This window comes from Psammomys obesus, unplaced genomic scaffold (assembly GCF_907164565.1).
Source record: "Psammomys obesus unplaced genomic scaffold, mPsaObe1.curated_primary_1811, whole genome shotgun sequence".
In the NCBI taxonomy this organism is placed as follows: Eukaryota; Metazoa; Chordata; class Mammalia; order Rodentia; family Muridae; genus Psammomys; species Psammomys obesus.
The window spans coordinates 21,615,094-21,632,756 of record NW_026596117.1 but is presented as its reverse complement, the minus strand read 5'-3'; the positions used below and the strand labels follow the sequence as shown (position 1 = coordinate 21,632,756).

Sequence of the window (17,663 nt, the reverse complement as noted above, 5' to 3'; positions counted from 1 at the left end):
AGAGGACATGAAATAACAGCCATGGCTTCTCAAGTCTAGTGCCCCAAGGAGCCAAGGTCACTAAAGTGTTTGACTTCCACATTCTACATTTTCCTATCCTTGAATAAGTACTGCCTCCCTCTCTCCTCGCCCGTATCTTTCTTTTTCTTATTGATTAGCTTCATTACAGTTAAGAGTATCTGCTGCGGAAACGTTAGGGAATGTGCCCAAGGTGACATTCAAACCCACCATAGACATGAATGGCTATCCCAAGCCATGGTTCTAATCGACTTTATTCTTAGATATGCACGGAATATACCAGAGAATTTCCTATGTGGTGTGTTTATAAAGTCCGCTCTCCAAGTTGAAACCCAGAGTCAGGCAACTCATTGTTACAATGTGAAGGAATCGAGTCCTTCATAGTAAAGTGTTAGAGCCACAGTTAATGGGGAACAAGGGCATCTGAGGGGAAGGGAGGCTGGCACAGGACTGGGCTCCTCCTAGCACACGGATGCATGGGGATGACGGTACTGTCAGTCAGTACTGTCTGACTGCGCCGTGGGCAGTGGCCTAAGGACTCGGAGCAGCTGCCTGGTGCAACACGCGCTTTCACTTTTACACTGTTTCACATGAGCGACGTGTAGCAGGGGTTGGGAACAGAAGGTAGATTAGATCAGCACCCAGAATGCCCCAAGGGGAAGGCACCTGCAAATGCAGTAAGAGAGAGATGTAAGGCTGGACAACAAGAACCCACAAGGACAGGGGCTGGCAGACGGCGGGAAAGGAAGATGGGTGGAAATGAAAAAAGGACAGAAGGGACAAGGCTGAACTCTTTCTTAGAAAAACCGAAAGATCCCTGATGAACAGAGTCATAAGCTTAGAGGCAGATGAGAGAAAAGAGCACTGGCACCTCCTAAGATGGCGATTAATTACAAATGGCATCAGCACACATTCTAGGCCCCAGCTGGTTCCCAGGACCAGCGCAGAGTACAGAAGAGTCAATATTGCCTAGAAATACTGTTAAGTCAGCCTCCTTCACATCCATCCATCCATCCATCCAGACACACATACACATATATAAGTGTGCTTTGGAATTTGGAACTGAACTTGGTAGTTTGCACAGGCTAAGTAGGAACTGTGCCACTGAGCCACACCACTAGCTCATATATATGTATGCATATATGTGTGTGCATGCATGCATGCATATATGCACATATGTATGAATGTATAGATAACTAAATAACACCCCAGGATAAACATACTGCCAAACAAACTCAGACGTTAGAAATCTAAGTGCCTGGAGGGTTGGGCATGCAGTTCACTGGAAAGCATTTGCCTAGCATGTGTGAGGCCCCAAGTTCTATTCCCAGCTCTGAAGAAGGAAAGGGGGGATTTAAGGGATCATCTTTAAGGCACCATACATCTCCAAAGAGCCCTTGAACAGAGGCTATGTTACCTTGAAGCTTTTCTTTGATGCGGGAATCCAAGAAAGCCTAAGTTTTTCTTGTTGAAATCTAAGGGAAAAGAAAGAACATGGTGTTAAAATAGCTGCAAGCCACTTAAGACATTCCAATGGGGGGGGGGGGGAAGACATTAATAACCAAATAAAACTGATACCTTCTGAGAAACTCAACACAGAAATCCCACACACAAAGCTCTGGTCTGCACAGATCATATGTTAAACATATTTTGATATCCATCAAAGCCATGTCAATTGTTACAGGAAAAAAGGATAACTTGAAACAATTAAATACCAAGTAACAGTTATATACTGAGGAGAGGAAAGAAAACAATTAAGCCATTTGAACAAGAGAGCCAGAGATAATGATGCAGTCCACCTGGTACAATTGAGATGCCTTTGGAGAAGGTGGGGAGGTGAGAGGGGCATGAAGAGCAAGGGTAGCTTCAGCTGTGTCTCTTCTGCCTTGTTAAAATCTAGACAACAGCGCGCACACACACACACACACACACACACACACGAGTGTGGGCACGCTTGTGCCACGGTATGATTGTGGAGGTAAAAGGACAACCTGTTCTTTCTACCATCCTTGGACTCAAGCTCACGCCATTGAACTTGGCAGCAAGCGCTGCCTGCTAAGCCATCCCACTGGACAGACTTGTAGTTTTGAAGATAGGATATATGATGTAAAGACAGCTGGTAACAATTCCGTACAGGAAAATCACACATCCAGGGTGAATGTGTTAATAAAAACCAGGCAGAGACAGGATTTATAACTGGTCTCACAGCCAGCAATCTGCTTTGCAGCTTTAGGCACAGTGACCAAACACAAGCAGAGCCCGAACAGAAACGCCTTCCCCCAAGGATGTTCCTTCATGGTTTCCTATTGAGAATCAGAGTTTGGAGTGGGAAACGTACAAGCTATAGCAGATGCCAACACTTCTTTATCCATCAAAACACATCTCAAGTCCTAGAAGTTAGGGCCAACAGGAAGGCACAGGAAAATAAGGCCAATTAGATACCCAGGCTTTCATTCCAGGCACACAAGCATCCCGGCATAACTATCGAAAGAAAGATAATTCTGATCAAAGAGCTATCAGATGTTACCAAAGGAAGTTCCGAATTGTTCTAGTCTGGTCCCAAGAGAGCACGTGTGCTATGAAATATTCCGCATAGATAATGGCTGGGTTTCTAATCAGTGTTTAAAGTACCCACAGCATCTCACTTCTGTCCCGGTACCACACTGACTATGGAACAGCGCTGCAGCAATCAGGTGGGAAACACTTCTCTTTCTCTGTGCTGGAAAGGAAGCCACTGAAAAGGCAGTGTTTTCTCCAAACTGTGTCACAGGAAGAATTAAGAAAAAGCCACTCACCCACCACTGCCTGCTGGAAATAAATTCGTACATAAAACATGTAGTTTCAGAAAATATTTTAGGTACAACTCAGCATATCTAGATTTGATCCAAAGTTTAGCAACTTTTGCTGTATAAAAGCTTTTGTGGTTTAGCAACAGAAATATAAAAGACATTTTCAGCAATTACAAGCTATCGTTAGGAACTCTGATAGTTAAAGCATCCTTTCAGACAGCTGCGGGACTAGAGCTGGGTGTTGGAGAATACTAGATCCCACAGCAAAGACATTAGAAAATGGATACAGAAATGCATTTTCCATATTTCCCCTGCCTTACCTTGTTTCTCAGAAAATCTGAAGGCTCCCAGGCAGCTGGAAAGCCCTGGGCTTCTGAACATGGCTGCACACAGACGGTGGACTCCAGCAGCCTGATCTGACAGCTAATTTCCAACCAGCAATTGCCTTGAGCCCGTCTAAGCAAAACTGGGTTGCGAGTTTCCGGAGTGCAAGGGCTAGCATGAGCAACCGAGCATGCCTGTCTATGAGCTTACAACGAACACAGAGCAAAAGGCTGCAACAAATCAAACCCCTTCTTCAGACTGCAAGAATCAGAGCTGGAGACACGGCTGCAGACAGGGTTCCGGTGAGGGCCATTTTGAATTATGCCACAGCAAGGCCATGGAGTACCACAGAGAGCACTTTGCCCAAAAAGATGAGGCTGAGACCTTACTACAGTGCCAGTGTTGAAAAGCACTCTCCCACTTTGCCTGAAAACAAATAGCCCCAAAGAAGAAACTCCGCAGAGGGACTCACTGTGTTAGGGCACGGTACGGTGGCGTAGTGTTCCCAGGCTGCCCCAAGCTTGGCTTTGGCTTTTACTAAATAAAATATTTCACTTAACTGGGAGCCAAAAATTCATACTTAAGAGTTAAGATTTATAAGCAACATATGAGCAGAGCTGTGGAAAAAGAAAAGATAGATATTACCAGGGGAGTCAAACATTTTAATTTGAGACAGAAGCCGCTAAGCTTCAGCAGTGAGCTGCTGCCTGCTCTTCCCACTGCAGCTCGGAACTGGTGGGCTCGGATGCAGAAAACGAGTTTGAAAGAGCAATCGACAACAATTAGAAATGGGTTGGTTTTTCCCTAGGGGCGTTAAGGAAACTCACGAGAAACAGGCTCCTTTACAGGGTAAGGAAACAGGGCTGAAGAGGGAAGCTGCTTCTAGGAGACAACTGGTAGACATGGGGCCATGGGGTCAACAGGGAGACGGGTCAAGAGCATTATTTGTCCTAACTCTATGCGGTGGCAGGGACCCTGAGTCTGTCTGCCTTTGAAGCTTTGGTCCTGAACATGTATTTGTACTATAGTAGTCCTGCAGTAAATATGTGCGGAATGACCATAGGAAATATGAAATAAGGAAATGTTTTGTTTTGTTTTGTTTTTTCCTAAGAGTTAAACAGCTACTTTGGTCTTTAGAGCCTACCATCAAACCAGATCAGCTAAGACACAAATACATTTCAGCTGAAAATCAGATCCAGTGTACGGATGGACAAATGGATGGACCAGTGTGTTACTCTTTGAAACTAAAATGTTCTCTGCCCTCTCCTGTATAGGAACGCTTGGTCGCTGTGTGGCGAGGTTATGGAACGTTTAAGGAAGAAAGCATGGCTGGCAGAGGTGGAATGTTGGGACAGGCCGGTGGGGGTTACTGCCTGAGCTCTCTGCTCCTTACTCCACTGAGACATGAACAGTCTCAGGTAACAAGCCACAGCAGTGGAACCCACTGTGCCTTCTAGCCAAGATGAACTGTACTCTCTTGAGCCATGAGCCAATATAAATTCTTTTTTCTCTTAAGTTGCCTCTGGTCAGGTATTTTACCACAAGGACAAGACGAGCTAAGACAGTGTGATAGTGTAGAACGCCAATGACAGGGGCCTTTTGGGGTTTTTCTCTATATGCTTAGTTACCTCTTATAAGCCCAGGAAGAAATATGATAGATAGGGCTGTTAAAAATAAAACTTTAAAAAATAAAACCCATGGAGGAACACTGTAAGTATTGTGAATACAGTTGACTATGAGGGAAACTGCTGAAAGCTCATGGCCTGGACACGGAATGGATGTCACATAAACTCTGCAGAGTATGGGAAACAATGCCTGGAATAAAACCAGAAGAAAGAGAGTGCAAGATTGACTAGATTTGCTGGCCTTGCCTATTAGCCCTGACACAAAGCAGACGGACTTCATAAAAGGAAGGGAAAAAATTCTTTATGAAACAATGGGTAGAGACATTAATTACTAAATATTCTATGTGTAGGAAACCAAGTAAGATCAAAGAAACCTACATTTCATGTCAAAAGAGAGCATCTATGAGGGCCTGGGGAGATGGTTCAATGCGTAAGGAATACTTGCTGTGAGAGATGACTAAGGGCAGAGGTGTTAGCTCCCAGGGACAGGACAGCACAGCACAGCACAGCACAGCACAGCACAGCACAGCACAGCACAACACAGTACATACAGCACAGCTCACTGTGTAACTCAGACTATGAGGGCCTGTAGGCATAAGGTTATTGTGTAATTCAAATGCTGAGTTCTGTAGCCTCCATATCTGGCTGTAATCCTTGTTCTTAGAATCTCCTGTCTCGATGTTGTACAAACACTGCTCCCCAATTGTTCCCTGATATGCCAATAAAACAGCTTACAGCCAATTGCTGAGCAGGGGTGAAAATAGGACTGGACTTTCTGCCAGCCAGGGGAGGAGAAGTCAGAGGAGAAAGTAGGGGATTTGGACACAGGAGAGGTTCAAAGGGCATCAGAACGAGGAGCTGAACAACAAAGCTACAAAATGCAAGTATCTCTGGGACATACGCTGGGAGGAAACCAGATCAGCTTAGATGGTTAGAAACAGAGTTAATATTGCTCAGGATTGTGCTGTGAAGCTTGTTGAAATAATACAGTAGAGTCTCAATTATCTATGTGGTATCCAGGTTAAGAGAGAACTGAGAAACAAACCAGTTTTATAAAAATAACCTTAAGGGGGGCCCTTGCCATACAAGAGACAGCTGTCCTTGTAGAGGTGCCTCTGATGGAGAAAAATGAAAACTAGGCAAACCAGGAAGGAGAGGAGCAACCGCTAACTGATAAGTGGCTTTGTGATGATGTGAAGACCTGAATCCATCAGGTCCTTGCTTCCGTGCTTGATGCTTGCCTCCTAGACCCACTGTGACTCCCAAAGCCTGCCAGGGAGGGTCTATGCTCTGGCATATGCAGGCAGGCGCCATAACCCCATTTGCAGACAAGAAAGCTGAGGCGGATGGTATGGGGACATTTCTGGGTAGATACCGTAGCCAGTGAGAGACGGGCAGACCAAAGAGAAGACTGGCCCCGAGGGCACTGTGGTGTATCCGTGGGTTGACTGGCTCCTGTACAGGGAGTGTGGGGGAGGGGTTACCCACAGGGCATCGGTGATACCAAGGAAGCTGCAGTCCTTGGAAGTTATCTACCAAAGAATCCCACAGTCAATGTTCATCTACCACATAACCCAGAGAGGGGCCTTGTGAAGGTCCTCATAAGGGAGTGTTAACAGGCATGGTGTTCTGAGAGTCTCCTGTCGGGGATCATAGATGCTCTGATTCAAAATGCTCAATTCAAAATGGTTATGTCCATATGAAGCTGAGAATCTTTATTTCAAGGTCTGTAAAGAATTGAGTTGGTATTTTGGTGGGAATTACATCGAATCTGTAGATTGCTTTTGGCAGGATGGCCATTTTCACAATGTTAATCCTACCAATCCATGAGCACAGGAGATCTTTCCCAATTTCTCTCTTCAGAGACTTGAAGTTTTTCTCAAACAGGTCTTTCACTTGCTTGGTTAGTGTCACCCCAAGGTACTTTATGTTATTAGTGGCTATTGTGAAGGGTGTTGTTTCCCTAATTTCTTTCTTGGCCCTTTTGTCTTTGGTATACAGGAGGGCTTCCGATTTTTTTTGAGTTGATTTTGTATCCTGCCATTTTGCTGAAGGTATTTATCAGCTGGAGGAGTTCTCTGGTTGAATTTTTGGGGTCGCTCATATATACTATCATATCATCTGCAAATAGTGACACTTTGACCTCTTCCTTTCTGATTTGTATCCCCTTGATCTCCTTTAGTTGTCTTATTGCTCTGGCTAGGACTTCAAGTACTATGTTGAAGAGATATGGAGAGAGTGGGCAGCCTTGTCTTGTCCCTGATTTCAGTGGGATTGATTTAAGTTTCTCTCCATTGAGTTTGATGTTGACTATAGGCTTGCTGTATATTGCCCTTACTATTTTTAGATATGTGCCTTATATCCCTGATCTCACCAAGACTTTAAACATGAATGGGTGTTGGACTTTGTCAAATGCTTTTTCAGCATCTAAGGAGATGATCATGTGGTTTTTCTCCTTCAGTTTGTTTATGTGGTGGATTACATTGATGGATTTCCGTATGCTGAACCACCCTTGCATGCCTGGGATGAAGCCTACTTGGTCATGGTAGATGATATCTTTGATGTGTTCTTGCATTCGGTTTGCAAGTATTTTGAGTATTTTTGTGTCAATGTTTATAAGAGACATAAGTCTGAAGTTTTCTTTTTTTGTTGGATCTTTATGTGGTTTAGGTATCAGGGTGACTGTCGCTTCATAGAATGAGTTTGGTAATGTACCTTCTGTTTCTGAGAAACAAAAAACCCAGAATCTCCAAAACAATCCTGTACAACAACAGATCATCTGGAGGTATCTCCATCCCCGATCTCAAGTTGTACTACAGAGCAATAGTAATAAAAACTGCATGGTATTGGCATAAAAACAGAAAGGAGGATCAATGGAACCACATAGAAGACCCAGAAATAAACCCACACACCTATGAATACTCGATTTTTGACAAAGAAGCCAAAACCATTCAATGGAAAAAAGACAGCATCTTCAACAAATGGTGCTGGTCCAACTGGATGTCTACATGCAGAAAAATGAAAATAGATCCATATTTATCACCCTGCACAAAACTAAAGTCCAAGTAGATCAAAGACCTCAACATAAAACCAGATACTCTAAATCTGTTAGAAGAAAAAGTGGGGAACAGCCTAGAACTCATTGGTACAGGAGAAAACTTCCTGAACAGAACACCAATAGCACAGGCTCTAAGAGCAACAATCAATAAATGGGACCTCATGAAACTGAAAAGCTTCTGTAAAGCAAAGGACTCTGTCATCAAAACAAAACGACTGCCTACAGATTGGGAAAGAATCTTCACTAACCCTTTATCTGACAGAGGACTAATATCCAGTATATACAAAGAACTAAAGAAGCTGAAAAGCAGCAAACCAAGTAATCCACTTAAAAAATGGGGAACAGAGCTAAACAGAGAATTCTCAACAGAGGAATATCGAATGGCAGAAAAACACTTAAAGAAATGCTCAACCTCATTAGCCATCAGCGAAATGCAAATCAAAACGACCCTGAGATTTCACCTTACACCCATCAGAATGGCCAAGATGAAAAACTCAAGTGACAACACATGCTGGAGAGGTTGTGGAGAAAGGGGAACCCTCCTCCACTGCTGGTGGGAATGTAAACTGGTACAACCACTCTGGAAATCTATCTGGCGCTTTCTAAGACAATTAGGAATAGTGCTTCCTCAAGACCCAGCTATACCACTGCTAGGTATATACCCAAACTTTGCTCAAGTACACAAAAGGGACACTTGCTCAACCATGTTTATAACAGCTTTATTTGTAATAGCCAGAATCTGGAAACAACCCAGATGTCCATCAACGGAGGAATGGGTACAGAAATTGTGGTATTTTTACACAACGGAATACTACTCAGCAATCAAAAAGGAGGAAATCATGAAATTTGCAGGCAAATGGTGGGATCTAGAAAAGATCATTCTGAGTGAAATATCCCAGAAGGAGAAAGACAAACACGGTATATACTCACTTATATAGACCTTTAAGATATGATAAACATAATAAAATCTATACACCTAAAAAAGATAATCAAGAGAGCAGACATAGGGTAAGATGATCAATCCTCATTTAGAAAGACAGATGGGATGTGCATTGAACGTATGACAGGAGTCTACTGAGCGCATTTGAAAGACTCTAACTAGCAGTGTTTTCAAAGCAGATACAAAGACTCATGACCAAACCTTTGGCAAAGTACAGGGAATCATATGAAAGACGGGGAGTTAGTATTATGGGGAAAGGATAGGAGCTCCACAAGGACCAAATATATCTGGCACAGGGTCTTTTTTGAGACTGACATTCAACTAAGGACTATGTATGGATATAACCTAGAACCTCTGCTCAGATGTAGCCTGTGGTAGCTCAGTAACCAATTGGTTTCCCATAGTGAGGGGAACAAGGACTATTTCTAACAGGAACTCAATGACTGGCTCTTTGACCTCCCCACCCCCCAAGGGAGGAACAGTCCTGTTAGGCCACAGAGGAGGGCTTTGCAGCCAGTCCTGAAGATACCTGATAAAACAGGATCGGATGAATGAGGAGGAGGTCCCCCGCTATCAGTGGACTTGGAAAGGGGCACGGTGGAGATGAGGGAGGGAGGGAGGGAGGGAGGGAGGGAGGGAGGGATTGGGAGGGTATGAGGGATTGGGAGGGTATGAGGGAGCGGGATACGGATGGGATACAGAGTTAATAAAATGTAACTAATAAGAAAAAAAAAATTAAAAAAAAACCAAAATGGTTATGTCCAACACAGAGGAACTAACTACATGACAGGTATAATATATACACACCCATAGATGGGTGACTTAGAAAATGTCCTTCCTTCATTTTTGCTTTATTTCCCTCCCTCCCTGCCTCCCACCCTCTCCTCTGAGACAGGGTCTCAGATATTTCAGGCTGGCCCCAGACTCACTCTGTAGCCCAAAGGCTGAAACTGAACTCTGAAGTCTTCCCTCTCTACCTCTGTCATACTGGGATTACAGGCAGGTATCACAGCTTTGTCCAGTTTATACAACGCTTGGGGTTGAACCCAGGGCTCCAGGCATTCCAACTGAGACACATCCCCAGTCCTGAAAATGTGTTTCTAAAAGCCAAATTCTCTGGAGAGACTAAAGAAAGCGAGAGAGGGGAACGACAGTGAGGTAGAATCAGGAGAGACATGTGGCCTCACTCTCAAGCAGAAGCGCATCACTGACTCCACATGGAAACTACACACACACACACACACACACACACACACACACACACACACACACATGGTGGAGACCTGGTGCACATTTGCTCCTCTGCCAGCCTTGCACCTCCCAATGAAGACAAAAGCACCTCCTTTTGTCTTCAAGAAAACTAAGCTGAACAGAAATGGACAACACTGTCCAAATATACACTACTGTGAGCTAGGGACAATTCCTAAAATCAAGATGTGCCACAGAAACGATTTGACCAAATGCTTACATATGCTTCTGGGAATGATGGCTGGCTTGAAATTCCAAGGCTGAAGAGAGAGTTTTATTGTCTCACAAAGGAGTACGCTGCATGCCAGAACAGCGATAAATGGTAGTCTCACGTTCTTAGTCTCACGTTTTATTTATGTGCTTAATCTGAGGTATAAAGGCCTGACTTGAGGTAGTCCCAACAGAGGGAGCCCATTTAGGCTCTTTCATTTCCCTTTTATCACATACGAGCTCTTCACACATTCCACATTCCTCATTCTAGTCTAATTTCCCCACTGTGTGCTTTCTGCAGATTCTGTTTCATGCTAATATTTCGAACAAGCTGCAAATAAAATTTTACCTTCCACAATGACATAAGGTAATTTAAAACAGGCTGTGTGTGTAGGGATGAAAGGGCAGAAATACTTTCAACAATAAGATATATTACAACTCACAGCTACTTCTTTATCAGATGTGTTGAAAGAAAACCATGCCAGCCTTTTTATATGGCAGAGTTCCTTTTTTTTTGATGCAAAGGCTTACTGAAACCTTCTGAAAGAGTTATTAGTGTCTTTGAAATAAAACTTCAAATGAATAGTGTCAACAATTGTCACGAAAATTAATCATATAGACTTCGAGTTGAATTATGGTCTCTCTCTAATGATTCTTGGGAAAAAAAGGTTCAGGTCCCTCAGCAAATGGACAAGGGATTCTAGGAGTAAAAGCAGAGGAGCAACAGGAGGTCCATGTTTAAAAAGCACCATGGGGATGAGGGCACAGTTCAATAATGCATGTATCCGCCCGGAATGCACCAGGCCCTCAGTGGGCTTGCCTGCTGGTTTTACAACGTGAACAGCTGGGCAAAAGGGTAAAATGAAACTGAAGTATGCATATAGTGAAACATGAGGAATGGTGTTCTGACACATGCTCCATGCGTGAAACCAAGGTTGTTACACTAACTGAAATGGACCAGCCAAACACTGCCTGGCACCATTTTTCTGCAGTCCCCTCCAAAAGTCAAATACAGGGTCAGGGAGGGAAGAGGCCCAGGAAGAGGAGAGGATGTCTGAGGCATGCCCAGAGTGTCAGAGAGCAGCACTTAAGGGCAAGTGCGGCATGTGTGAAACATCGACCCACAAAGGTTGCGCCACAGGACTTAGCCAAAAACTCCCAGCATTTACTGTGCAGCATGAAGTACCGTGGGGATAGCATGCAGCAGGGGTGGAGGACAGTTCCTGCCAACACCCATTTGATGGCTTTTACATGAACAAATGCAAGGAGACACCAAATTACCAGGAGGGCTTTTTACGAGGCCCCCAGTGCAGACGGTGAGCACGATACCTGATGGATCACAGATGTTCCAGCACTATAGGAGAGTGAGCAGAGGAAGATTTAACTGTCCCTGGGCCCCTTGAAGGGCATCTTAACAACAGTGGCAGCGACCCACATTCTGCCATCCAGAGGCTGCCAATGCTTTCCACTGACATCATTAGTTGGTACCGGTATGCACCCCAGTCTCTCAGAGGAGGTTCCCAGGACATTTGCTAACTGTGAAGGAATGCTGGGGAAAGATGAATGCTCCAGTACCTTTGCTCAGGTGTCCCTGGCACAGGAAAGCAGATCAGGTGCCCAAGGTTAGACTGTACAGGAAAATGGAAGGCCCGGTCCTTGCTGGGTTGAAATGGCTAGACATGTTTATACACACAAGAGTGTTCAGTCTCTGGTATATAAGGCAAATGGTGTCAAGCCACATTCTTGTCAGACATGAAAGCCTCCCCAGCCCAATGGGATTACAGCAGGGCCCAAAGCTGAAATGTCAGTGTAAAAGCTGTGTGATGCCCAACTCAGATGACATGGGGTCAGACAGGGAACGCTTCCCGTAAAAAGTGCTGGTGAGGGAGCTTACTATGGAGGAGGTAGACTTGGGAGCAAAGGTGTAAATGGATCCTGTCAAACCAATAGGCAGCAGGAAGGGAGGCCTTGGGCAGTCTCTGCCAACACCAGAGCTATCTCCAAAGTTCAGCAGAAGAAACCACACCTGATGTCCAGATTCTCATCATATGTTGAGCTAAAATATATCACAGCATGTTTTGGGACAGGTAGAAATACCTAGGAATAGAGATGTGGTATCCCAGCATTTCCTCATATGTGGCCTCAAGGACCATAGACAGTGAGATAGAAAGGCATATAAAAACTATCTATCTATCTATCTATCTATCTATCTATCTATCTATCTATCTATCTATCTACACATTCATCCATCCATTATCTATCTCCCCTCCCCCTTTCTTTCTTTTCTTTCTTTCTTTCCCTCTCTCTTTCCCTCTCTCTTTCTTTCTTTCTTTCTTTCTTTCTTTCTTTCTTTCTTTCTTTCTTTCTTTCTTTCTTTCTTTCTTTCCTCATCAATCATATTCTTGTCTGTCTGCCTCTCTCTCTTGCTTTCCACAGGTACTCATAACCCCACGGTCTCGATTTCCATTTCCACATATAACCCAACAGCCACCGTATCACTGTTCATCTGAAGCTCACGCAAGAAAGGGCTGCCCAGGATGTACAGAGCATTCAGCGTTGTGAGATTAAGGTGTGAACTGGAGGCTAGTGTCCCATTATTAGAAGAACTCTCCCATTTCAGTTGGCACCTCATCCCTGTTGGGACACAGCTCAGTGGGAGAGAGCTTGCTTAGCATGTCTAAGGTCTGGTTTCAATCCCCCGAGCTGCTTTATTCTTATAGCCATTGACCTTTCCTGACTTCTGTATTGTACACAGTCAGTTCTCTGTACCCCTGGACCAAAGACGCAGTTAAATCTATGATGACATCTGTGCCTGTTTGTAATTACCACTTGTTTCTGGCTAGTCTTATGTCAACTTGATACAAGCTAGAGTTATCTGAAAGGAGGGACCTGCAATTGAGAAACTGCCTCCATAAGATCTGGCTATAAGGCATATTCTTAATGGTCAATGGGGGAGGGCCCAGCCCATTGTGGGTGGTGTCACCTCTGGGCTGGTGGCCCTGGCTTCTGTAAGAAAGCAGGCTGAACAAGCCACGAGGAGCAGGCCAGTAAGCAGCACCCCTCCATGGTCTCTGCATCAGCCCCTGCCTCCAGTTTCCTGTGCTGACTTCCTTCAGTGATGGTCAGTGCTGTGGAAGCATGAGCTGAATAGACCCTTTCCTTGCTCTTTGGTCATAGTGTTTTATTGCAGCACTAGAAGCCCTAACAATACAGTGTAACAGGTGGTTATATCTAGAGATGGTTTAGAGGAGGGTGTGTTTATATTACATATGAATACCATGAAATGCTGTGCAAAGTATCTTAGCACCCTTGGGCTTGAGTCTCCTCTGGGAGTCCTGGAAACCAATGCCTGAAGGACACTGGACACTACGCAGCCAAATGAGTTCCTTCCTTCCTTTAGTGAGTTTCCAGACTAAAAAAAGACAAGCCAAAGATGCATTTTTAAATGAAGTACCAAAGCCCTCAAACCACCAGTTACCCACTGATTCTTTTGAAGCATTGTTCTTGCTTCCTGTGGGCCAATCAACCACTCAAGGGCAGTTCTCTCTAAGTAGAATGAAGAGACAAGTCCTTGAAACCTAAGATCCACCCAGGACCACAATGAAAGAAAAGCTAGCGGGTCACTGTGAGGATCCGAATCCTGGAAGCTGAACTGAAGCGGTGCTGTCCTACACAAAAGGATGTTTAATATTATTGTTGTTGCTGTTCCAGTGTAGCTTGTCACTTCACAGCAGTTAAGACACTTAAACACAATTAAACAAAGCAACATAAATCACAGAGTCAGTGATTAACTGTCTTCCCTTTGAAAAGGCAAAGCATGGGCCCATGCAACACTGGAGCCTGAGTTCTATCCCGGCACCCCAAACGAAAACAAGACAAAAAAAGCAAAACATGTAAACATGCATGCATGCATGAGAGTGGCTGTTCCTTAACATCAAATCTTTTCTTTTAAAATTCATTTCAATGTCCCTCCTGCATTAAAAAGTTTATTCATCATCATCATCATTCATGTATGTGTCTGAGCTCAAGCGCCAAGACAATTGTGCAGAAATCAGGGAACAACTCTGTGGAGTCAGTTCTTCCCATCCACCTTTATGGGAGTATAAACATGGGGTAGAACTCAGAGCCCCGGGCAGGCACCTTGAGCCACCCCCTCACCCCATTGACCTCTGTCCTTCGTCACTGAGTGTCTGCCTAGCGTGCTTGAGGTCCTAGGTTTTATAGTCCACCTCCATCCCAGCCCCCAAAGGGAAAAAGACATTTCTGATAAAGTTCACAGAGTAAATCAGTACAAGCTGCACAGTAGAAAGAGCCCCAGGAAAACCATACCATAAAGCATGCCTGCCAAGGAGCCCACATATTCCTGTCATTGCAGAGTGCTATAATTAACTGAACGGTACTAGGCCATGTCTCCAGGGCATGTCTCTCCTGCTCCTCACAGAATATGAGTCCACTGCAGCAGGCCCTGCCAGCCTGTCCTCAGACACCAGCCTCCTGGGGCTGCCTAATAAGGTCATCTGCAAGTTAACTGGCTGGCTTATAGGTCATCCACTATTTACCCTGCAAACTGGCTGGCAGGCAGAGCAGGAGCCTACCTTTAGCAGACAAAGGGTTACCCTTTGCCAAAACCTCTGAAAGGGCTGCACTGAGGTCCACTGACAGAATAGAAAGTCCTCCCAGCAGAGAGGCCAGACTCTACTGAAGGGGTCTAGGGGCTGAAGTAAAGGCCCCTTCCCCAGCGGCCTGGAAACTGCCCTTTCTCCTGGACTTCTCCCAGCCTTTTTGAAGGTTCATCGGAGAACTCTCAAGAGCCAGTCTTCTGAAGAACTTACTTAGCACATGTCTCCCGGCAATTCCCTGCCTTCAAAATAGCAACCGACTGTGGCAAATGCACACATGTCCTAGCTGCTTTACAGCTAATTCCCTGGGCCAGGTGCAGCCAACAGGCTACAGCATTCCAGAAAATAAGCTGACAGCCGCAAAAAAAATCCATGTCTGTATTTTCGGGGAAGGAAGCTGGGGTGTTGATCAAACTATACTTAGATACAAACGTTCATTATTCTGATTCTATTAAGATTCAGCTCAGAGACTCTAGGCCCCAAGGCCCTTGTGCTTCTATATAAGGAGAAGAAGCAGGACTGTGCTGCCTGCTCAGGCATTCCCTAGGCTCCAGCCATCTGCCCCTTTGTCATTCAGTGGGCATTCCACTCTCGCCAGGGTGCACCAGGATTCTTACATGCTCCCCAGTTTTAAATATCAACTTCTAAACTTGCAACAGGGTCTCACAGGAGAGCGGAAACTGGGGCAAAACTGGGAAGGGCAGGTGAAGGAGATAGAAACACATTCAGGGGCAGAATTCAAGGCAACTGGAATTCAGAGTCGCACAGGGCCAATGTGTGGCCAAACCCAAAAGCTCCACTGTCGCAATCTGCCTTCCATTGCTGTGTCCAACGTGAGCAGTTTGACACTGGCACAGCACCTCTGTAATTTCCTGGTGACTCCATAGTTAACAGGGAGCAGACATTCTATACTTCTGTGGGGAACAGAGTTTGTGGGGCTTGAGCCAAGAACTAGGAAAAACAGAGGGCTATCCCATGCTAACGTGTTAGGGGTGTGGATGCCACGTCAGCTTCTAGTCAAATAGTTCCCCAGGGGATTCTGTGGTGGAGGTGACTGGAAATTCCTGCCACGGAGATCTCAACATCACAAGCTGTACCCCCGAGCACTGCTCGGTGGTGGTGCAAAGCATGGCTTCTTCAGCTCGCAGCCCTGATCCTGGAGGTATCTGCTTTGGCTTTTCTAAATTAGGTAAACCAGGCAATACCCACATCTTCCAAGAGGTGTGCTTCAGTCTTCTTTCAGGCATTTACAGTCTGTTAATGAACTCCACTGCCCTGGAAACACTAGGAAAGGAAACATCAGCTTGGACACTCCTTAGGATTTAAGTTTCCATAGAAAAAGATGAAGATATCTGGGTTTTGTTGAGGCCAATGAAGAGAGAGCTGCTTCTTCCGGGTCAAAAGAACAGAATCTATATTCTACCTAGCAGTGGGGACTTGGCTTTCTAAACTACCCAAAACATTATACAAGTTTGCCTCCTCCCCTTAAGAGTAAATCCAGCTGGGCCTGCCAATCACCTAGCCAGCGGTCTGCCCCACAGGAAAACAATTCACTGGAGGCCACCTCAAGGAGATGGGAGGAATAATTACCCCTTGAATGAGGCATTCTCCAGACTGAGGCTTGCAGGCCTCCACCATGCAGCACTATGGCCTGCCCAGTTTTAGCAGAACGTTTCCTTTTCTTTCAGATACTGGCCAAAGCCTGGGTAGGCTTTCCCAGACACACTGGACTTTCTCCGTGGGTTTCTGAAGAGCTTTGCCTGCAGCCTTCCACTATGTGTTTGTTGGCTTACCATGCAACCCCACAGCTGAGCCTGCTGGCTTTCTTGGATTTTTACTCAAAAAGCACAGCTTTCTCTTCTCCATTTCCTTCCTCCCAAGACTATTGAAGTTGATTATCCAGTATTGTTTTATTTTTTCTCAAAACTCTAATAAAACCCTTCTTGGGCTTCCTTTTGAACCTGTTTCTAAATTCTTTTTTATTAGCAAGATGAAGAATCCAGGCAGGGACTCCAGTTTCCCAGATGACAGTCCGAGGATGCACACGGAGTTACCCAAAAGTCCACATTTAACACCCAGCGCTGCTGAGAAGGGATGCAGGAGGATCACAGGGGCCTTCGGGACAGCCAGTCCAGCCCACACAGTGAGCTCCAGATTTGGTGAGAAAGCCTGTCCAAACGGAATAAAGTGCAGAGGGACAAAGCAGCACACCAGCTGTCCTCGTCTGGCCTCCACAGGTGTAAGAGCATGAACATCAGTGCCCGCACACATAGATGCATGTGTGTCATATATATGTGCATATATTTGTCTATGTATGTATATACATGTGCGTACCACATTCATGACACACATTAAATAAAGCCATCAGCATTATGTACAAAACTATGACTGATTTTATCCTATTATTACAACATTGCGAAAAATCCTTTTCTGAAGTCTCTCTGCCTCTGCCCCTAACAACAAGGAGCCTGCCAGCCTCCTCGCCCGTGTAGAGCCAGGCACCTAGATAGCTCCCTCCCACCCCCAGCCAGCTATTCTCACACCTGGCTGTGCTAGGCTGCCACCTGGCCCTGGGGTTGCAGCGCCTGGTCCCATGTTGAGACCACGCAGAACAAGGGGCTTTGTCAGGACCTTTTCCCGTTAGGAGGAAAAGGTGCTTCTCCAGTTCAACGTGTACATTTTATCTTTTGTCTTTAGAGCAAATATAGTTTAATAGGTGCTAGGAAGTGTTCTTAAAATCATTAAAGACTAAATCAGGGCTCAGTATACCACTTGCCCAGCATGTACACACACACACACACACACACACACACACACACACACACACACACA

General features: G+C 45.1%; 1 protein-coding gene across 4 annotated transcripts in view; it reads right to left on the bottom strand.

Annotated features, from left to right (window-relative positions):
* The window catches only part of Svil (supervillin), a 141,002-nt gene that overhangs the window by 73,996 nt on the left and 49,343 nt on the right, over nucleotides 1-17,663 (bottom strand). For all 4 annotated transcript variants that reach the window (XM_055629195.1, XM_055629196.1, XM_055629193.1 and 1 more), the window contains exon 2: nucleotides 1,436-1,493. Coding sequence is in view for 3 of the 4 variants with exons in the window: in XM_055629196.1 (XP_055485171.1) it covers nucleotides 1,436-1,493 (58 nt within the window). In the remaining variant the exon portion in view is untranslated. The remainder of the gene's footprint in view (nucleotides 1-1,435; nucleotides 1,494-17,663) is intronic.